Raw genomic sequence first — 24,305 nt, forward strand, 5'->3', positions numbered from 1 at the left:
ATATTAGTTGTTGAAACCACCAATCTATGGTATTTTGTTATAACAGCTTTAAAAGAATAAGCCACGTACCTTTTATAGATGAGAAAAATGAGATCCAGAAATGATTTGTGCAAGACTACTTAAAGAATAAGTGTTGGAACGGTAACTGAAACTCAGTTTCCTGATTGAAAACCTAGTGTTCTTTCTACTAGAACATTTGTAATTTATTTATTTAGTATACATTTCATGACCTTGCATGTTTAAAAGGCATTGCTTTAGAGGTGGGAGAAGATATGAGGGGAGAAGATGTAAAATGAATAGGAAACATTCTCTCCTGGGAGCTTACAACATAATAGAAAATATAAAACAGGTCCACAAATTACTATTTGGCCTGTAATAATGTGCAAAGTCCTAAAGAAAGATGAACAAGATACAGAAGCTCGGAGTAGAGAGAAGACTTCTGGCTCAAAGATCAGGGGAAGACCAACTAGAGAATAATTTTAAGCCGATGTATGGATAGAAATTCCATAGACAGTAGCGAAGGGAAGGCATTCTTATCCATAAAATTTTATTAATCACAAACAACAAAGGGAAAGTTGGAGAAGCTGGCCAGAAAAAGACAAGAAGAGGATTAATTCTGCTTGTCCAAGAGGGAGAAATTATAGCTAATTTTTTCAGAGTGCCACTTTCAAGATGAAAGCAGTTGCATTCACATTCTTTGGGCACTCTGCTTCTATAGCCAAAATGTCCTGGAAGAGACATTTTGATTGCAAGGGCAGAATAGCTTAGCATAAGGCCTATCACATGTACAGAATGATATAGCCACTCAATAAATAAATAGATAGATAAATAAATTTTTTAAAAGATGCTTCTACCAAAAGAATGTGGTACAAGATAAAGAGCAAAGTTGGGCCGGGCACGGTGGCTCAAGCCTGCAGTCCCAGAACTTTGGGAGGCAGAGGCGGGTGGATCACGAGGTCAAGAGATCAAGACTATCCTGGTCAACAAGGTGAACCCCCGTCTCTACTAAAAATACAAAAAATTAGCTGGGTATGGTGGTGTATGCCTGTAATCCCAGCTACTCAGGAGCTGAGGCAGGAGAATTGCCTGAACCAGGAGGCGGAGGTTGCGGTGAGCAGAGATTGCGCCATTGCACTCCAGCCTGGGTAACAAGAGCGAAACTCCATCTCAAAAAAAAAAAAAGAGCAGGCCGGGCGCGGTGGCTCAAGCCTGTAGTCCCAGCACTTTGGGAGGCCGAGACGGGTGGATCACGAGGTCGAGAGATGGAGACCATTCTGGTCAACATGGTGAAACCCCGTCTCTACTAAAAATACAAAAAATTAGCTGGGCATGGTGGCACGTGCCTGTAATCCCAGCTACTCGGGAGGTTGAGGCAGGAGAATTGCCTGAACCCAGGAGGCAGAGGTTACGGTGAGCCGAGATCGCGCCATTGCACTCCAGCCTGGGTAACAAGAGCGAAACTCCGTCTCAAAAAAAAAAAGAGCAAAGTTGAATGCAAAACTTCAAGGACAAACAAACTAAATTAAATATTCACCACAGTATTTTGTGGAGTACGACTGAAAAACAAACATAAATGAATAATATAATTAGAACATGAATGCTTTGACTGAAGCACAGGATAACGAGACGACATCAAAATGAGCCAAACTCTGGTCCTCACCTCCACCTTTCCCCTCTGTACTTAACCCCTTACTATCCCCCAGTTTACACTGAAAAAATGTATAAGGTACATGTTCATTCCAGAAGCAGTTGACTCAAGAGGAGGGAAGGTTGAGCTGATGGTCATGTCTGAGTGAGGGATGACTCTACTTTGCTAGAAGGGACTACTGGCAACCAGACCCTTGGCCCAAACATTATAGACCCTAGGATGTTTCTCCCTCAAATTTTGAGAGTGGCTTTTGCTACACAGCTGGAGAAAACAAATTGCCTTAAGAAATATGCCAAGGAGATTCTGTCTATCTAATCCAACCAGCATCTTCTTCCTTCATTTTCTCAGTGTAGGAATGCAAGTCACAGAAAGGACAAAGCAGTCGATGTTTACTGAGGGCATTTCTGAAAATGATGGAAACCTTAGAAATGCACACACCAGTTTGGAATGTTGGCACTTGGCGTTTGCTCCTGAAATAGATCATAGATGTTGCTCCTCATTGCTTCCCTCACTCCCCACCCAGTACCATACGTTTTGTGTGAGCTTTACTTTCCTTGTTTGCAATAGGAAGAGTTGGAGCTGAACTCTATTTTTAAAGGTTCTTCTTAAGTTATATTTTGATGTTAAGTTCAAAAGCTTGATTGGGGTCCTGTTGAGAAAGGACTTGACTGCTTTGTACTAAGAAGTTTGGTCTTCAGACTGTAGAGCATGAAAATTAGGTACATGTTTTTGGAATTGAAGGCTTCAAATCCTTTCCAGCTCTCTCATTTACTAAAAGTGTAATTTGAGAAGGCATTTAATACTTGTCTACAGTCTTATTTTTTAAAATAAAGAAAATGAAAACCTTTTCACATAACTAAATAAGTCAATAGTTATTCAAATATAATAGCAAGTAAGAGCCACTGAATTTTTTGAAGGAAAAGTACAAATGGCTAAAGCATGCCATGAGACATTAACGTTGACAGGGCTCTGCTCAACAAAATGATTGATGTGTGAGTCCTATGAGCTACCAAATCTAGGAATAATTAACAAATGATACAACAGAAACTCTACAAACACTAAAAGTGAAATAAAAAATTTATAACTATGGTAAATAAGATAGCAAATTACTTATTTATTTTGACAATAGATAATATTTATTGTACACTATTTGGAACCCTGTTTTTTAGCTTGCCTTAAAATTAGAATCAGACTCTAATTTTCAGGACATGATTGTTCAATGTCTGTGGTTTAATTTCTCTCTAATTGAAATCTCTAATTAAGGATAAATATACCTTTATGTCTATGTATATGTGTGTGTGTGTGTGTGTGTGTATATATATATATATATATATATATGCATATGTGTGTGTGTGTATATATATGTGTTTTTAAGATTATGTACAGTGGTTCAACTATATTAGTTTTAAAAAGAATACTTAACCCTGTAATCCCAGCCCTTTGGGAGGCCAAGGCGGGTGGATCACGAGGTCAACAGATCGAGACCATCCTGGTCAATATGGTGAAACCCAGTCTCTACTAAAAATACAAAAAAAAAAAAAAATTAGCTGGGCATGGTGGCGCGTGCCTGTAATCCCAGCTACTCAGGAGGCTGAGGCAGGAGAATTGCCTGAACCCAGGAGGCGGAGGTTGCGGTGAGCCAAGATCGCGCCATTGCACTCCAGCCTGGGTAACAAGAGCGAAACTCCGTCTCAAAAAAAAAAAAGAATACTTAACCATAATAGTTACTTAAGTGAGTGTTTACTTCTTCTCATATAACAAGAAATCTTAAGCTGTGTAGTTACTGACATTGTTTTTAGCTGGTTAGTAAAGCCACATGGGATGCAGGCTGTTTCTAACCTCTACTCCAGTATCCTGAGCATGTTAGATTTTTCCTTGTGCCAGTCACTTCACTTCATGGTCAGAATATGGCTGCTACACCTCAGGTATCATTTCCATTTCCTTCTGTGCTAGGTGCCAGTGGCCAGAATCTACTGGTAGAAGCTGCAAGGGCAGTTAGGAAAGTGGGGAATGATTGAATGACTTTTCAGACCACTGTGATCCATGTCCTGAGGCCCAGCATGTTTCTACTCAAAACTAAATCAGAGCTCTTTTAAAAGAAAAGAATAACAGAAAGAATATTGGGTAGGCAACTAGCAGAGTTTGCTATAAGAATACTGGATTAATAAAATTGCCTGACTTGAAAGATGCTATGATAAATGGTAAAGGATGACAAAGCATTTGAGAAACAGGAGGCAAGAGAAATCCTTCCAAAACAAAGTGTATTGTATGTGGAATTTTGTTATAATTTATGACAGTCATTTTAATTAGTGAAGGAAATTTTATATTGATTCTTAAAAGCTTTGACAGGTCCTTCTATTAAAGAAAAAGATACAGTCATTGAAATGAATACATTGACTTTTTTGTTGTTTTCTTAGGTAGAAAAACTTTCAAGAAATGTAATTCAGTATATTTGTAGTAAAGAAAAAAAAAAGGTTTAAACTGATAATATATTTGTAGGGATAAGAATCATCCTGAACTACAAAATGTGAACTTACCCATGTTACATTAGGTGAGTGATTCTGGCTTACCTTAATGAAGACACTACATCTGTTGTTCTATCGTTGGCGTTTTCTTAGGCTGCCAGAAAGCATCTCATCACTTGGTATGTCCCACATATTAGATTGAAAGAAAAGAAGAAGGAAGAGGGGTGAAGTTGCCAAAGGACCTGTAGCCTGAGAATCTGGCAGAAATGACAGTTGTGAACAGTCACAGGCGTGATGCTTACTCAGTAGGTGTGATAAATTAGCAAGAGTAAGTATTTCTGTCTGAAAAAAAAGAAGAAAAAGAGAATTTCAGGATTTCTAGACTATTAACTACTTCAGTGTGGAGGCAGCAAGTCCAAGACACATGGAAACATGGGACATTTGGAAATGCAAATAATAGGCAATTGTTGGAATTGTGTGTAATGGCAGTTTCAAATGACTTTTATCTCTGACTGCTCTGCTTCTTTGGCTGAGAAAATGGGTTTGAATTTGGCAAATTATATGGTTAGTCATTCTGGATGTAATATTTATGTACACCCAACAGAAAATGTTTTCTTTGTATGTCATTTGATTTCCCCTATCATATTATATTGGATAAAAAAATAGATTAAGAGAGCATTTGCTGAAATATGAAAGAAGCAACATCTTGAAGGTAAGAATTTTGAGAATTAATTCGGTTAAAAATTCCATCTCGCAGTTAAAAATGGCATCTTATTGAGACTATACCTGCAGATTAGGAGGCACTGAAATGGCAGATTTTGAAAACGCCAGAAATGTTACACTATATAAGTTTATTAGCTACTGTCTGTATAAAAGGTGTTTGTTTGCTCATGTGCATACCTACGTAATGCAAGTTTGTGTGATCATGGTAGTGCCAATAGTTTTGTGAATTCTAATTCTGAGATTCAAAAGGATTTGAAGAGAACATAATTTTTATAATTATTACAGATTTCCTATTTCCTTTATCTTTATTTGTCGTGGCTCAATTGTCCTAGTATGTTTGATTGAAATAGTAAGAGTTTCAGGAATTCTTACTTACACTTTTACTAGTTTTTTGATTTATAATTAACTTTTTCCAGTATGGAAATAGGAAAGGTTTTAAGATAAATCTGTATGTTAACACAGTTATCTTTAAATATCAAGTTAGTATTTGATGGATCTATATTATTGGTTTTTTAACTGTAGCCTGTTTTATTTTTTATTAGATTATAAGGGCAAACAGACCCAAAATTGTTTGTATTGGAAAAAGGAAAAAAAAAAAACCCTGCATTCTTTCAAAACTTGTCTCTTGTTAAAAAAAAAATTGTACATATAATACAAAAGAGAGAAATTATTTTTCTCTCTTTTGTATTTCTTGTGTAAAGGGAGTAAAATCATCAATACTTGTGTAGGTTTTTCTTCTTTAACTTTTACCATCCTGCTTAACTAAATCTAGAGCAACTTTAATTAACTTAAAACTCTTTTCAAACTTTTAAGACATTAAGCTAAGTGAAATAAGCCAGTCACAAAAGGGCAAGTATTATAGTTTCTACTTATGCAATGAGATATACTATAATATTTCAGTATGAGTCCGGAGTAACGTTTCTTTTATCACGATATAGGCTATATTCTTAATGAAGGATAAATTAAGGAATACATGCAAAGCATTGAACTTGGCAGGCAATCATTATCTCCGTACATATTATCTTTATTATTATTATGGCAGTAAAAGTTTCAGAAGATCAAAAGAACACTTTGAAATAATGCATCTTTTAAATGTGTTCCTGAGTATATGGACGACAGAATAAAATGACATACTTAACATATTTTCCAATATTCCTTACTAATAAACTTTTTTGTTTTAGGAGGAATTGTTGATAAAGACCTTCGTCACTACCTCAACTTACGATTTCAAAAGGGTTCTGTGGACCACGAGCTTCAGCAAATCATTCGTGACAACCTCTACCTCCGCACGGTGCCATGTGAGTACGATGGGCAGTATTAATATTTTTATGTTAAGAGGTAGATATTTAGTTCTATATTCATTGATTAAAAGAAAGTGGAATTGCACTTATTTTTTGTGGTGGACTTTTGGAACAGAAAACTTATTTGAGATGTGGCAATTTTAAGTGTAGATGCTTATAACTGCACTAGTATGGTTTATGATGAAGTTGTAGCTGAAAATACTTGTGATTTTTGCTATAAAATCAACTTACGCTTCTGAAGTCAGTATTGAGAAATATTGATTCTAGTCCAGACTGTTGGTGATTCCAAATGAATTATGATGGAGGTAGAACTCTACCTTGGGAGATAGGATAATGCAAATTTAGTTTATTAGTTGAAACAGCTATTCTGTGAATAGAATCTACACTGTAACTCTCAACCTCATCTCTGGTTTGCAACACGGGAATCTCACAAGTAAAAAGAAAAGTGCACATTGGAAAGTAAAGCTAAGTGTTCTGCAAGTCTTAGAAGGCAGTGATGCTTAGAAAGCATGTTGGGGCAAATTTCTTACATGTAACCTACAGATATCCACAAACAATCATTTCTGATTACCCTTCTAAAACAGAGGAATTGGTAAAATGATAAAATTCACAAATCAACTTCTTAGTGCCTGTTTCAGCTCACTTGAGAGTCCCCTATTAACTTTAAGGCAAATCAAAGAGTTTTAAACTTAGGCTCTAAATCCTGGATTGATATAAAAAAAATCCATTTTCTTCACGGTGAGTTCTATGCACTTCAGAGACTTTCCTCTCTCTCTAGAAATTCTGATCTGTGGATGCTATGAGTTTCTTTTCTTTTAGTTCTGCTCTGAATAAACACAAAGCTATGGGTCCTGAAAGGATAATATTAAATAAAGAAAAACTTGGCTAGGATAAGTGAAAGAAATAGCCAAAACAAAAAAAAAATTATTATCTAGGTTGAACCACCAGAACTATGTAACTAATTATCTGGTATAGATACTGGATAATTATACTGAAATACTGAAAACACACAGAGTTGTGAAGATGGACAAGTTATCACTCAGCCCTTTTGACTTATACACCTTTTAGGAGAGGTGGACTTTTGCCATTGTTAGCATTGAATATTCATCAAAACGGCAATGCCAGGACACCATTATCAAATATTCCCAAATGAGAATATTCAATGATTGGCATTTTGTCAGTCAAAATGATACCTCTGTCAGTGTGTGTTAGTTAAGTGAATAGGCTTTTGGACTCTTGCTTTAAACCTGGAAGTTGAGAAAAGTGCATTCTTAAACTTGTAAGTTTGACATTAGAGTGATGGACAGAGGAAGATGGATTAAAGTAAGTGACCGAACTATTTATAAGGTATCGGGTGGACACATTTTCAAAGCTGTGATGTTGTCAGTGCAGCAGTGTGAATTTATCTTTTGTGGCGTGAAAGAAAGGAGATCTGAAATACTGAATAAAGAATCTAAGTAGTTTATTATGTTTAAAAGCTAAGGGAAATAGATAAGAAGCCAACATTCTAGAATACATGTAGTCCTTGCTAAGATGATGACATAAATAAGAAAGTCTTAATTAAATATGAAGATAATAGGAGTAAATTTTGCATTAGTTAATTAACTTCTTAAATAAAGCATCTCCTCTTACAGTACCAAAGAAGACTATGAAGGAAAAGTAAATATTAAAAAATAGCTAGACTTATATGAGTAAACATAAAGAGTTTCAAGATGTAATTTCAGTACAAGGTCATAAATTTAATTAGAAATCCTTGGATAGCGCCTATAAAGGAGATGATTAAAAAGTCAGTGAATCTGAGCATCATGATGAAACAATTATTCTTTGAATTTTCAGCCATCTCTCCTAATAGCCAATTCTACTAACATCATTGACTAATGATGTATTTAACTTGGCAAAAAAGTGAACAAAAAATACAGAGATTGTAATTTATAATATAAAAATGGCTTTATACTGATTAATTGAGTGCCTGGGCAATCCACCAACTTAATTCAGTGTATCTTTTTTTTGTGTGTGTGATAAAGTTTTGCTTTTGTTGCCCAGGCCACAGTGCAATGGTAAGATCTTGGCTCATGGTAATCACTGCCATGTTCAAGCAATTGTCCTTCCTCAAGTAGCTGAGATTACAGGCAGGTAATTCCAAGATTACAATTGAGTAGCTGGTATTATAGGCATGAGCCACCATGGCTGGCTAATTTTGTATTTTTAGTAGAGATGGGGTTTCTCCATGCTGGCCAGGCTGGTCTTGAACTCCTGACCTCGGATGACCCACCTGCCTTGATCTCCCAAAGTGCTGGGATTACAGGCATGAGCCACTGCACCTGGCCCTACTCAGTATATCTTTATAAAAAAATTTTCTTTGTGTATCTTTTTTGAATTTCTAATTGATACATAATTTACATATTTATGGGGCAAATATTTATTTTGTTACATGCATAGAATGTGTAATGATTGAGTCAAGGTATTTGAGGTATCTATCACTTTAAATATTTATCATTTCTATGTGTTGGGAACAATTCTAGTTATTTCTTCTAGCATCTTTGAAATATACAATACATTGTTGCCAACTATAGTCACTCTACTCTGCTGTCAAACAATAGAACGTATATCTTTTATCTAACTGTATATTTGTACCCATTAACCTACCTCTCCTCATTCCCCATCCCTCACTCTCCCAATCCTCTATTATCTATCATTCTTCTATCTCCATGGAATCACCTTTTTTAGCTTCAACACATGAGTAAGAACATGTTATTTTTGTCTTTCTGGTCCTGGCTTGTTTTGTTTAACATAGTGATCTCCACTTCTGTCCATATTGCTGCAAATGACAGGATTTTATTCTTTTTATGACTGAGTAGTATTCCATTGTGTATATATACCACATTGTATGTATCCATTGGTCCCCTGATGGATACCAGTTGAGTACTTGACTCTGCTGTTGTAAATAGTACTGAAATGAGCATGTGAGTGTAGGTATCTCTTTGATATGCTGACTCCTAGATTTATTCCTTTGGAACAATATCCAGGAGTGGAATTATTGGACCATATGGTAGTTCTATTTTAGTTTTTTGAGAAATCTTCATATGTTTTCCCTAGTGACTGCACTAATTTACATTCCTACCAACAGTGTGTAAAGAGTGTCCTTTTCCCTGCATCCTCACCAGCAGTTGTTTGTCTTTTTGTCTTTTTAATAATAGACATTCTAACTGGAGTAATATGATAGCTCACTGTGGTTTCGATTTGCACTTCTTTGGTAATTAGGGATGATGAACATTTTTTCATATACCTTCTGGCCATTTGTATGTCTTCTTTTGAGAAATGTCTGTTCATGTCATTTACCCACTTTTTAATGGGATTATTTGTTTTCTTAGTGTTGAGTTGTTTGTTCACTCAGTATATCCTTTAAAGAAGTTTTCAAACAGGTTCAGAAAGGTTACAGTAAAAGTGTGTCCATAGTATGAAAATTCCTGCCATCGTTTAGAAACATAGATAAGTATCCAGCATATCTGTTGCTATTGCGTATACAATCACATTTGTTACATATTTTCCTGGGTCAAAAAAATTCTCATTGGTTTTCATGAAACCATAGAAGGAAAATGGACTACGGAAGACCATATCATTGCTTTTCTACATGCAAACATTAATATGTATACATTCACTTCTTGTTTAATCTATCATTGGCACCAGAATAGGTTATTGATAAATCAGTTGAAACAAAATTGTAGTGAGTTCTATGAGGGTAAAAAAACAATTTTTCACAAAACAAGACCTAACTGAGTAATTCTGCTTACTACCACATTACTCTACCACCAACTATATCTGGAAGGAAAGGAGGTACATCTTGGAAGTGGAATTTCTTGGTGTGTAGTAAGAGACAGTTCTAGAGCTAGGGCTCCAAAGACCACCCACCACTCTCTTCCTCACACTTATACATACACTCAGTCATTGTAGTTGTAGACAAGTTGGTTCTTGCACTCTCCTCTGTAGGAAGCCTGTTTCCAGCTGCTGGCCGATTTCTAAGCTAAGCAGGGAAGGGAGCTGGTTAGTCTAGATCTCCACTGAACTTTAACAACAAATAATACTAAAAGCCTATTAATCTGCTCCATGCTACATAAACAAGGGCTGACTGAATTTAGACTTGTATTTTGTTTCCCTAGAACCTCATCTCAGAGCCTTATTTAAAAAAAAAACCTTTAAACAAAAGCTACATCTCTTAGCATAGAAGGAGATGGTCACAGAAATAGAATTATTGAGCATATATTGAGTTCTGTAACAAAACTTACACCTTAAGAAGCCAATTGTGCAGTTTCTCAAAGGAAATATGTGGTGTTTGTTTTTTGTTTTTGTTTTGTTTTGTTTTTCTCGTTGAAGCCTATGAAAGTTTAGTTTATTTTACAGTTTTGGGGGAAATTTCAAGTTCTAGTTTTATCTCTGACATACTTTTCATAATTATTTCATTATCCTACTATCCTACTATTATTTCGTGGCTGACTGATTATAAAATTATTTTATAGCTACTAGAAAAGAATAATTTTGGGGAACATACTGAGTGAGAGCATGAGTGTCCATGCATGTGTCTGCTTATGCATGTGCACATACACAGGCTGAGATAGATTCTTCACTCTTTCCTAAGGATCTTTTCCTTAGGAACTTGAGCCGTGAAGTTCGATAGCAGCTTGGGCAACCCCATCTCTATGAGACCCAATAGCAAGACCTCATCTCTGCAGACAAATTTTAAAACTTGACCAGACATGGCGGAATGCACCTGTAGTAGTCCCAGCTACTTGTGGAGGATCACGTGAGCTCAGGAAGTCGAAGCTGCAGTGAGCCATGACTGCGCCACTGCATATCAACAGAGTGAGAGTCTGTCTCAAAAAAGAAAAAGAAGATGAACACTGTGAATGAATCATTCTGCTAGTAGATTTCAGGCTATATAAGATTTTTATGTAATTGAACTTCAGGAGAAGGGAGAAAATGACAATGAGAACTGTTATCATCTGGAATGTGATAAAGACTAACCATGAAAAACATATGTAGACAAAAGGCATGAGAGTTTGGAACATCCATCATATGGGATTTTAGTTACCCTGGTAGTATACAAAAGGCAACTCCAGAAGTGCTACATTTGCAGCATTTATTTAGAGATTATTAGAGAGGATTGTTTCATCACAGCATGTTAAATGTGTATAGTTAAGGCAGCATGCATTGTCCCTTGGGTAATATGGATTCAAAAGTATGTGAGAGAAATTAACGGAATTAATACAGAAGAATATTGGATTAATTTGCAAATGTTTAAAGAGTAAAAATGGAGTTTATTTTCATTTTAATATGCTACTGAGCATAATGAGTGCATATATTTGACTCTTGAGTCTAATCAACTGTGATTAAACTGACATGCTTCTTAAATATGAGGAAAAAATAATCACTGCTGTATATTGGTAAAGTTCTGGTCCTTTCTAGCTTTGATATTTATTAGAGACACAAATTAACTTTTGAGCCAAGTATGAAAACAGATATAAATTTTAGATCCTATTTTCCATTATACAAAAGAATGTGAGGAAGGATTTCAATGACTGATTTTAAAAGTTTCAAAATTGAAAGGAAGGTAGTTAAAATTAAATTTCTCTCCCAAGACCATTATTTGTTATTTAATGAGATGGTTTTATTGGGAAATATTTTAAATTTATTTGAAGCCAGAAGAAATACCAGTGTACACCAAGTAAAAAAACAAAAACAAAAATCAATAAAACTAAAGCCTAATTCTATTTTATAAAAAGTGAATAAAGTGGCTGGGTGCAGTGGCTCATGCCTGTAATCCCAGCACTTTGGGAGGTCGAAGCGAGGTCAAGTGATCAAGATCATCCTGGCCAAAATGGTGAAACTGCATCTCTACTAAAAATATAAAAATTGGATGGGTGTGGTGGTGCATACCTGTAGTGCCAGCTACTCAGGAGGCTGAGACAGAAGAATCGCTTGAAATCAGGAGGCAGAGATTGCACTGAGCCAAGATTATGCCACTGTACTCCATCCTGGTGACATAGCGTGACTCTGTATTTAAAAAAAAAAAGTGAAAAACATAGATTTAAGATATGAAAGAAATTAGTTTTGTAGAACTGATTGTGTTACACTGAGTTACAGTGATTGTAACTCACAATAATGTTTCTATATATTTAAGCCCTTTAAGTTAGTAAAACTAAGACACACTAAAAAGAATCATTAACAATTATAAAACTGTAAAGTTTCTAATATGTCTTTAACATTTTTTATATTTATACCAAATTGTGTTTCACAGAAAAGCAGGCTCTTTAAACATTATGAGAAACTGTCTCCTGTTAAGAAAAGCAGTTACCAACACACCAAAAGTTATGACTATGCAAGGAATCAGCATCCCCTTTAGATAATTATATAATCCCCATAAGATTATGGTCTCAGAGGACCATTAGTGAGAGGCTGGTTGGCCACATACCTATTAAAATGTCTGAAATTAGGGCAGATCTTTCTAGTATAATTTGTGGGAAAAATAATTTTATTTCTCAAGCAAAAATTAGTACTATAAAAGTTGTAAAAATATGTGTTAACATCTGACAAGGCATTGCATTTCTGTGGGTATGAATGAATCTAATTACTTGTGATTTTCTTTATGAAGGTACATTTATTTCTAAAGATGTTGTAAGAAGGGAGAGTGATATCAAACTGTGGATTAGATCACCAAAAAAGAAATCATCTTATTCCAATGGAAAGAATTCAACTGAGTTAAAAATGATCAAGAATGATATGTGTTCAGAGGATCTTTAAGTAATACAGCTTTGTGGTCTGGGATGTTAAGTCAAACTGTAGCTAAACATGCAGACATAGAAGTAGAAGCAATATATCCAGTTGAATTTTAAAGCACACTGCAACTTTAAACCAACATATTGCAACAGCTGTATATTGTACATCTGTTTCTACATTAATCTTACTGCCTCAAATAAGAATCATCAATTTGGGAGCTTTTTTTAAAAATTGCTTTCAGAGTGTAAATCATACACTTTTGTAATTGTTTCAGAATGAAGTTGCCAGATTTTTTTCTTTGAAAATGAATTTGATATTTATAAATAGACTAATTATATTTTAGTGCTGTTAAGAATAAGGGTTATGAGAGAATAACGATGGTTATTAGCAGTGTGAACAAAAAAGAAAGGAAGTCTATAAACAATTGAAACTCAATTTCTTGTGAGATGTATAAGCTGGCCTGGAAGGCTAGACCAACGGAAAAATTCAAAAGCTTCTAAATAGTAGCATACTTGTTTATACATCTCAATGTATGCTCCTCGCATAGTTATTAAATGTGTTATTACTTTACAGAAAGCTATATTTGATTTACCTTCTTTCCTATCTTACTGAGAATATTAAGATCCAGTTTCATGTCATATATATGAAAGTATTACAGGTTTATTTCTTCTTTTGATTGAACACAATGAATGTATCTTTCCTGGTCACTGTGTAACATTCATTGGTTTAGTTGACAGAGTACTCTACAGGCGATCAATGGCTTCAACATGTTGCCTAAGAAGGAAAGTCAAGAAACATTAAAAGTGATTGTATTGATTTATCCATTTGACACCACAGGATACTAGTTTGTGAATAAAGGAACATATCTGGCACACACAAAAAATGGAATAAACACCAACACCAATAAACACCAACAGCACATGATGTTACTGATCTTCCCAACCACATAAAATTCACTTTGCCCTGACTTGATTGGCTTTTTCTGTTGCTGTAACCTAATCTTTCCTTTGTTTTTTTCCTCTTAGTTTCTATGTATCTTGCCTTTTCTCTGTAGGAGGTAGACTCTCTCTAGGAACTTGGTTTGTGGGCCACTGATCATAAAAGCAGGTGAAATATACAACCTTGGACTTCAATGGTCCTAGCAGCTGTACAAGGAATAAATAAGGAGAGATTTCTGAAGCTATATTGTGTCTCTGGAAAAGCCAGTCATCGGTTTTGATGGAAAATAACCTACCTTCCAGGGAACTCAGAATCTGATCCCTGCAGGCTTCATAATCACAGCCTTGTTGGACATAAGAAGGTCAAACACATCTTAATGTACACCACTGCACATTGTGAATAGAAAAAATTAGGATTCCATCAGATTCAAACCCACCCCAGTTTCCAGAGTCTCAGCTATTAGATGATTACATAGTTGAAGGAAAGAAATAGACAGATGGCAGTGGATAATAGTGTTCTCATGGGACTTTAAGACTGTAGGCTTCTAGTAGGATAGTCCATTTCTGATTCAAATGCATCTAGCCAAAAGAACAGTGAAAAAGGAATACTAATTAAAGTTAATGCTATTTTAATGTCCAGCTCACTTGTTCATGTTATTTACACATTGCAGTATAGTCTTGCTAGAATGTGGTAAGGAGCAACTACTCTTGGCTTTATCTATTTGCAACACAGAACTATGGAAAGAGCAGGCATCCAAGAATAGGAAGCCTTTGGTTCTAGACCGGGTTCTGCCATTAACTAACTATAGGGCTTTGGAAAAGTCATTTAACTTTAGGACTCAAGAGAAGGAGACGTGAATAAAATGAACTCCAATGGTTCTTTCTGCTCTAAAATCCTGTGGTTTTCTAATTTTTCTGGATTGTTTTTCTGTATTTTATCATTATTCACCTCATTGAATTGGCTTAAATTATTCTGAGTATGGAATGTCCTTGAAATTGAGCAGGCATAAACAGATTATGGAAACTAAATATATATCAAATGCAGCAGACACTTCAGGGAAAAAAAAGCATTAAGAGCTGGGTTTAAATTAGGTGTGGTTCTGGATAAAACCACCCATCCGTGTACTTTCAGATTTTTCTGTGAATGTCAAGTTAAGAATGCCATCATAACTCTAATGTTCCTTGAAATCTGCCTTCACTATTCATGAAACTCTGAAATATGGTCCAGTGTTAGTAAATGGATGGAAAAATAAACATAATGAGAAATATAAAGCTTTTGAAATTGTTCTCCTCCTTTAAAGATGGATAGTTGAGATATGACATAAAGACTTCTGAAGCACAAGGTGTATTGTTATAAAATGGTATTATAATCTTTATGAAAGGATATTTAACATTGAATATAGTATCTTCTAATGTTGAATTTTAACAAGCATCACTTATGCAAGTGAGTGATTCTGGTTGGAGGCCCAAACAAATGTAGCTAATGGGAGGTTAAATCAACGCTTAGTGTAATCGAGAACCTTAGAACACAGATGAAAAATGTAGGAGAGTCAACAGGATTTTTCATACAGAGTAATTAAAAGGTATGACTGATATGGGATCAACAGTCAATTCAGCTTTAAAAAATGCATATGGATCCTGCTTTTATTACACAAATCATAAGTTTGGAATGGATCAATTCTAAGTCAGTTTCCCAGTTTCTATTCTAACCCTTCCCCCAACCACACAGTAAGTGGATGAAAAAGAATTCAAACCTAGTTCTGTCTGATGCCTATATCCATTTGTTGAATGTATCATGTTACCTCCTTATTCACTCACTATGGACCTGATTTCTCTGACAGTTCTCCGAGCAAATCTTAGGAGGCTCCAGAATATAGAAGAATGCATGAATGTGTGTCTATACTTATTATCTAATGATTCCATCAAAGCAGAAAAAAAATCATGAAAATGGGTAGTGGATTATATACGACCTCTGAATTGGACATTTATTTCCATAACTGCTCTTCAGAAGCACCACTGAGGTCATTTTCCCAAAGGCTCCTGAAAGACCAAGGTTAGTAGTTGATATTATTTAACGTTCTGCCTCCTCTCATTCTTATGTGGAGGTAATCAAAACAGAGACAGCAGAGCTATTCACTTCAGAATTCATGTCATTATAAAAGAACAAATAGCCCTTCTTTTGATGAAGAAAAGTGCCACTCTATCATCTAAGCATAGCTAGCATACTGACTCAGCTGTCACTTGAGACTCAGTGTAATGACAGCTTCTCAGATCTCCAAGACTCCTGCTAGTTCTCTTTGGGCACAATTCTTTGGTAACACAAGTTGACACAACTGAGAAGTTGGATCCCTTCAAGAGTCGCATATAGAATTGAGATGTACGTGTGTGACCTTCCAGCTTCCTTCCTGGTTCCTGGAAAAATGCACCTATTCTGGCTCAGGAGATTCAGGTTAATATGCACAGTGATATTAAACCATGTTTAATATTGCTTAATATCACTGAGCAATTTAAACCATGAAGGAGTGATTCATTGAGCATGCAGCAAAGCTTAACGTCTACCAAGCTCTTATTCTTTTTTATTGCTTTCAATGTCAAAGATTATTTTGTCTTTCTATTTCATGAAGTAAAACAGTATAAGTAATGTGTTATTCAGGGTTCAGTCCAGGAAATAAAATCATGCAAGGTGTTTTAAGAAGGAAGAGATGTAGGAGAAGAGTTGTTTAGAAAGTTGCTGGAAGAACAACGAAGTCTGCAGACTAGATCCTCTGGAATAATAAACATACAGAACTGCCCCACAGCATAACTTCTGCCTCTGAGAACTGCAGCTAAGATCAAGATGTCACAAAAACAGAATTGAGACATTGTCGCTATGGCTGGAATTGCCACAACTGCCTTGTGACACCTAAGAAGCCAAGAAATGAACAGTAGAGCCCTCCTACAAAAGCATCTTGTCTCTAAGACCTTTGGTTATGAACAGAAATTCACCCTTAAACATGCTTCTTTTTATGGATAACCCAATAGTACCAGCATCTTAAAATCATTTATTTATTTATTTGAGACAGAGTTTCGCTCTTGTTACCCAGGCTGGAGTGCAATGGCGCGATCTCAGCTCACTTCAACCTCCGCCTCCTGGGTTCAGGCAATTCTCCTGCCTCAGCCTCCTGAGTAGCTGGGATTACAGGCACGCACCACCATGCCCAGCTAATTTTTTGTATTTTTAGTAGACACGGGGTTTCACCATGTTGACCAAGATGGTCTTGATCTCTTGACCTCATGATCCACCCACCTTGGCCTCCCAAAGTGCTGGGATTACAGGCGTGAGCCACTAAAATTATTTATTGAAAGACTGCTCTAAACTTTAAATGCCTCGTTTTGATCTATGTTGTTAGTCAGAGACTGACAACATAAATATTATAAAGACACATGCACATGTATGTTTATTGTGGCACTGTTTACAATTGTGAAGACTTGGAACCAACCCAAATGCCCATCAATGATAGACTGGATAAAGAAAATGTGGCACATATGCACCATGGAATACTATGCAGCTATAAAAATGGATGAGTATATGTCCTTTGCAGGGACATGAATGAAGCTGGAAACCATCATTCTCAGCAAACACACAAGAACAGAAAACAAAACACCATATGTTCTCACTCATAAGTGGGTGTTGAACAGTGAGAACACATGGGCGCAGGGAGGGGAACATCACACACTGGGGCCTGTTTGGGTATGGAGGGGCTAGGGAAGGGATAACAGGGGGTGGGAAGATTGAGGAGGGATAACATTAGGAGAAATACGTAATGTAGATGAGGGGGGGATGGATGCAGAAAACCACCATGGCATGTGTATATGTATGTAACAAACCTGCACATTCTGCACATGTACCCCAGAACTTAAAGTATAATTAAAATTATAGCAATAATAATTGTTATCAGATTTTAGTTAAAAGATTTACAGTGTGTTTATTAATTAATGTTTTTGCTTTTCTGCTTGTACTCAGGCTCCTAACAATAGATATATATTATGCTAACTGATTATAAGCCACTACAAAATGTATTTTTTCTTTAGAAAACCAGGATAGTTATGCATTATCAATGTATTCTGGAATTATTCTATTCTTCTTATAGAATGAGACACTCTAAGTATGTGTAAGAGTCTTTGTTCATTTTTTATTCACAACTTTATTATTTAAAAATATGAATGTGACAGTAACAAAATTTAGTTCATAATTATATTTCTTACATGAAAAAGCAATTGACAAAAATTGCTTTCAGGACATAATTTAAATCTGGAGCAAGAAAAGGAATCTTAATTAAAAATGAGAAGTTGAATATATTATTTGAAGCACTACAGAAAATTAATTATACTTTGATAAAAGTAAAGTGCTTTCATCACTAAGACACATCTGTGATCAGAGGTTAACCTTGGTAGCTTTTTGTAGGTTCCAACATTATTTCTTGGCCTGAAAGCTCATTAAGGAATCATGATATGAGTCTTTAGGTAGAATAAAATACATTAAAAAGGTACATATAAATAAAATATGACTGCATACAATTTTGAAAACTAGTATTTAAGCCTATATGTTGACCTAACAGTAGCTTGGAAAAGAGACACCTTGCTCTCTGATACAAAAATAAAAAATTAATTTCAGTTATCCCATAGGCCAGATGGGTTATTCTGTTTATAAATATAGCTATCTATATAAAAATGTATCTTCCAAATTCATTGATTATAAAAGATGTGGTTGTTAATGCAAAGTATTAGTAATGCACCTAATAACCCACTCAATTTAAAGAGATAAAAAATTTATAAACTTTAATGTATTGTAACTTATTTTAATTCAGTTTAACATGAGAGCTATTAGGTACACATGAGTGGTTGGGTGCTGGAAATACAGAGTGACTAAGACATACCTCTTGTTTTCTAGGAATGTATCTTTATTGCAAGTTCAAATCCAGGTAAGCATATATTAGTATTCTCATTTTACAAATGGGCAAACAGAATACCCTTAACTAGCTTATATAAAATAACTACTCTGTATCACAGTTAAGGCCTGTAGCCAGTCTCAAAAAACATGAATTATTTCATCTTTAATAATAATAACTAGATTAGTGGCCTTGATGAAGATATAGACTAATAATGACTGAACACTTAAAGACTTAATAAAAAATATGAATAGAGTTCTTGGAACTTTGCTCACCCCTGCTCTTATATAGTCATGCTCCAGATTTCTTATGATTCAGAGATGAGTAAGAAGGAAAGAAAGAAGGAAAAAGCAATCTCTGAAATACCAAATGTTTTCTTGGGTTGCCCTGTGATGGAAAAGAAGTCATGATTTACCAGTTAGCAGTACACATTTTTAACCCTGTAAAAGATTTGAAGTCAGAAGCATCTTTGGGCAAAACTTTTAGACTATGAACAATGGATCTATAGCTTTCTCGGTGGAAATCTATTAGTAAATAGATACTAAGATCATTAGGGACAGGTGGATTGGTACATCCTTGCTTCTGTTCTTAAAAAGCCTAGCTATATCAAGCACATGACCTATTAGTTCATGAGTGTTCTCCTTGTTATTAAAAAAAAAAAAAGGACAATGAAGTTTGCAAGTTAAGTACATGTCCCAGGATTATATAACTCATCATTGGCAGCGCAAGGGTTGAAATACAGTTTTTATCTTGATTGTAAGACATATATATCTGATTATAAGATAGATTATGTATGTTATAATGTATATTTAAGCATATAATTAAGTATGTATATTTATATATGTCTCTATATGTAGATATAAATATAAACTATATATTTATGTCTCTATAAAATACAACATGTGTTATATAGGGATGGTGTGTGGGTGTGTCTGTGTGTGTGTGTGTGTGTGTGTGTCTGTGTATTAGTCCATTCTCAATCTGCTATAAAAATAGTGAGACTGGATAATTTATAGAAGAAAAGTTTAATTGACTCACAGTTCCACATGGCTGGGAGGCCACAGGAAACTTACATTCATGGTGGAAGGCAAAAGAGAAGCAGGTTCCTTCTTTACAAGAGGGCAGGAGAGAGAGAGCAATAAAATGCATCACACTTTAAAACCATTAGATCTTGTGAGAACTCCTTTACTATCACAAGAACAGCATGGGGGAAAACATCCCATGATCCAATCACCTCCCACCAAATCCCTCCTTTGACACCTGGGGATTACAATTCCATCTGAGATTTGGGTGGGGACACAAAGACAAACCATATCAGTGTGTGTGTGTGTGTGTGTGTGTGTGTGTGTGTACATATAAAGTCTCTTATACAGTAAAATAATAGGACATACATAACACCTGTGCAGGTGGATATTTACAGATTGAAAACTTGAGTTTAGTTCAGGTTGCATACAGGTGGTAAATGATAGAACATAGATTTTTAATGTAGCTTGGGTCTATCTTCAAATATAGGCTTTTATTTGTATCTGTTTATCGCATATCAATGTATCTTTCTGTTACTATTTTATCTATCACAAAATAAATGTTTAAAGCACCCAATCTTTTTTCCCCCCAAAATAATGAGCACTGTAAAAGACAGATTATTATGAGCTGGAGTAGGTAGCAGAAAAACCTCCAGGGAAAAGGCAAGCTTTTAAGTTGCTTCAGAAACCAAGTGGAGTTGAATAGAAAGCAGGAGCTAGAAGGACATTCTGATTGAGAAGATCTTTTTAGCAAATCCTCAGTGATTGTAATGAGCATAAGAGGAACAGAGGTGGAGTTTCTATATTTCAGGGAATTGGGTGGAAAGACAGGATAAGTAGAGGATATAAAGATTACAGAGGGTCTTAAACTTGATTAGAAAATTTGAGCTTTATTCTTTTTACTGTTTTCTCAGTGAAGCCCAACTAGACCAAGAATGGCCATGTTAACACAGCACACTAAACTACTGAATTTAAATCATAACTGCACTATTTTCCAATGAAGTGGCCTTAGTAAACTAGTATCCTCTCTGTGACTCAGTTTCCTCATTTGTAAAATGGGAATAAAATAGCATCTATCTCACCAAAACACTGGGAGTATTAAATGCGTTAAGATGCTCAGAGCAGTACCTTGCAGCAAGTAATGTTCAATAAATTTGGCTATTACATCACAAAAGTCCTTATGTAGGATGGTAAGGAAATAGACATGTATTTTAGGAAGATTAATCTATGTTAGTTCACTAGGTAAATTAAGCTAGAAGCTACCTTCTGGAATTCTACCTAATTTGGTCATCCTTAATGGTTAAGCAAACATTTATTCAGTAGATATATGGAAGAAATATTTATATAAAATAGATGATAGCGTGCAGAGGGGAGCAAGAAATCCAACTGAGTTGTTCTACAGCAGTTAGTTGGATCAGTGAAACCTGGGCTAAGATAGTGTGTAGGCTGAAAACGTTGATATGCAACAAGGCCTCATGTTGAAACTCAACCAATTACTCCTCCACTTCTTCATCCTGTATATATATTTAAAGGCAGAAAGAAAGAATTTGGCATGTAGGCAAAACAGCTTATTATATAGGTATGAACTCTTGGACACAGGTGGAGGAGCACTGGCTGCTAAGAATGCGTAGAAGAGTAGAAAAAGATGCATTCAGAATCAACCGTGTGTTGAGAGTTGTATTCTCACCCTAGAACCCTGAGAGCAATCTCAAATCCACAGCCTGTACTACCTTTGCAAATCATGACTCTAGAGTTTTCTTTTCCTCCTAGCCCTCCTTGTGCTATCATGTCTTTCATCAATGCTGTAGAGTAAAATGTTCAAAACCTTCGTTCAGCAGCAGCCAAGCAAATCAGAGCTCTTCCCTTGAGAATCTTGCACTTTTCCTACTGATGTATAAGACATCACAGATAATTACAATTCAAAATATTTCTGTAATAAAAATGTGACACGTGGTTAATCCTTGACTAGCATAATGAAATTTATCTCACAGCCAATTCTTTGGGGTAATGGTAGTTTTTATTTACAGGAGAAATGGGAGTAGCAGCAGGACAGCTACTATTAACAATGTAATTAGCACTGATATAATTAATCTGGACATTAAGCCAATGAAATAAAATGTCTTTGGCTCATTTTTCCACTAGTACAGTCTTCATTCAGATGTCCATGCATACTTATTCTGGACATAGTTGCAAACAAAAATACATGAAGCACCTTTGCATACACATTACTACAGAGTTATACAACTATTTTTTCTGTTATTTGTTTTACACCTTGAAAGTGAGTTGTTGATTTACCTTAAGATCTATTACTCTATGTCAGCATCTATCTACCTTGGCCTTTTATCTTATTTCTCTTCCTATCCCTAATTTATCCTTCCCCATATCTTGGCTTTAATGAAATGACTTGCCATAGACTCAAAAATAGCCATCCTCAAAAGAGTAAAAATTCTGTGACTTCCACTGAGGGGTGATTACACGGTAGTCATGGTGCTATAGCAGTTCATAATGAGTAAAGAGTGCTTTCAGCACCACCATATAAAATATCACCAAGTTGTAAAATTTTGCCCAAGTTTATTTAATTTCTCTTTTAATAGCTAGCTTACAGAAGATCAATTATAAGCTAGAGAAATGCAAAATAACACAGGACTATAATTAATGGGTTTAATTGCAAGATTAAGAGAGAGTGATCATGTTTCCAGATATTTTCTGCTTTTGTTTTAAATGAACTTTTCATGCTGAAATAGCCATTTTTTCCCTTAGGTTTTGGTGGATTTAGTGACTATACTTTGTTGTGCGCTAATGGTGAAAATGTAGCCTACCTGAAATAAAAACAATCCAGATTTAATCAAACCAACTTATTATTTGGATTGGGTTTATTTTCTTGAAAATAATTAAATCTCGATTATGATAGACCTCAATGTAGAGCTCAACATATATCTTGTGTTTCTTTCTAATTTGCCGCTTTGTTTGTAGGTGGGCTGGGGCCACATGACTAGTTCTGGACATGGATGTGTGAACAAGGCAGTTAGGGAGTTAAGAACTTCCTCCATCTCTCATCCCCTTCCATGGGAAACTTAACAGCCACATATCCAGCACCCACCAAAATAGGGAGGCTGTACTGGACCACATTGAATTTACAAGCCAGACTAAAGCTTTGCAATGTTAGCATTATATTAATATTTGGAAGCTCATTCGTTATATCACTACATAGAACAGCATTATTTTGACTAATATGAACCAAAGTATCACACATATAAAAAGTGAACCCTAAGACAAAATATGTTAACCTCATGCTCAGTTCTTGAAATAAGTAAGATATATAATCATAAATCTTTTTTCCTTTCCTCTGTGCGTGTATACATATACACATATATATATGTATATATCTCAATATAAAATATTTAATATAGAGAATATGTTAACTACATTGTTCATCAGTACAGACAAAATACATCAACTTGACATGCTGGTTGTTTCTTTTATTAAAAGTAATAAGAAATAAAACTGTTTTTAATAAAATTCATATTGCTGTTTATTTTTCTATAGTAGAGAAGATTTTCAAACATGATTAATGGGAAAAGAGAAGAGGAAATAAATATTCCATAGTTTTCTGTGAATTTTTTATTATCTCTTTTGCACCTTGAACTTGATTGCTTTCATCACTTAGATATATATGTGACTTGAAATGTTGGTTCATTATGGAAGAAACAAAAGTGCCACAGTGTTTTTAATCTTGTAGTTGATGATAAACCTTCAAAGTAAGATAATTATTTTTCAATTAGGCTCCATATAGGGACTAGAAAGCATTAGTTATCAACATGTACAGAACATAATCAGCATTAAGCTGCCATATTTTGGCTGCATTAATGTTGTTAAATTAACATAATAGTCATTACAAGCAAATGCTCTTTCCTGAAAGATTTTTGCAATTAACATTGTATTCATTTGCACACCTGCATCTGTACCTTTTTCCAACTCATTAATATAAGTCTCCCTTTCCATTGCCTAAAGTCATGAAGCCATGTAAAGTTATCAAATAAAATTTTACCTCCTTGCCTTGTTAGAAGAAATACCGTATTATTCATCCACCACACAAATTGTATTCACCTTCTGTGTGAAAATTAATGCCCTTCAAGATTCCACTCTGAGTGTGTTCTTTGGGTTTCTCTCAGTTTGGGGGCTGCTGCTTATTCTTGCTCTGCACATGTTTGTTTATAATCCTCATCCTGGAAGGGGTGACCTTGCTGTCCATCGTCTCTCTTTTGCTCGCTCCTAGCTACTCACTGGTAAGGGTGGTCTTGATTATATTTGTACTACAGAAGCAGAAAATGGTATAAGAAGGTATTAACTGTTGGGGAGCAAGAGAGAAAATGGGGAAGAATGAAACAGTAAAATCATCTTGCTATTGTGATAATCAGTTTTAATGTAGAAGACACAAAGTGTAGATATATGTATATACCTTGAGTCAAATGCTGATTCTAGAACTTTAGGTAAATCACTTCAACTCTA

The 24,305-nt window shown here is 35.3% G+C and overlaps 1 protein-coding gene across 31 annotated transcripts in view; it reads left to right on the forward strand.

Annotated features, from left to right (window-relative positions):
• Positions 1-24,305, forward strand: part of MAGI2 (membrane associated guanylate kinase, WW and PDZ domain containing 2) — a 1,508,583-nt gene that overhangs the window by 459,847 nt on the left and 1,024,431 nt on the right. For all 31 annotated transcript variants that reach the window (XR_004728308.3, XM_035254988.3, XM_035254993.3 and 28 more), the window contains exon 2: positions 6,018-6,134. Coding sequence is in view for 30 of the 31 variants with exons in the window: in XM_035254988.3 (XP_035110879.1) it covers positions 6,018-6,134 (117 nt within the window). In the remaining variant the exon portion in view is untranslated. The remainder of the gene's footprint in view (positions 1-6,017; positions 6,135-24,305) is intronic.

The sequence above is a fragment of the Callithrix jacchus genome, chromosome 11, assembly GCF_049354715.1.
Source record: "Callithrix jacchus isolate 240 chromosome 11, calJac240_pri, whole genome shotgun sequence".
NCBI classification, from domain to species: Eukaryota; Metazoa; Chordata; class Mammalia; order Primates; family Cebidae; genus Callithrix; species Callithrix jacchus.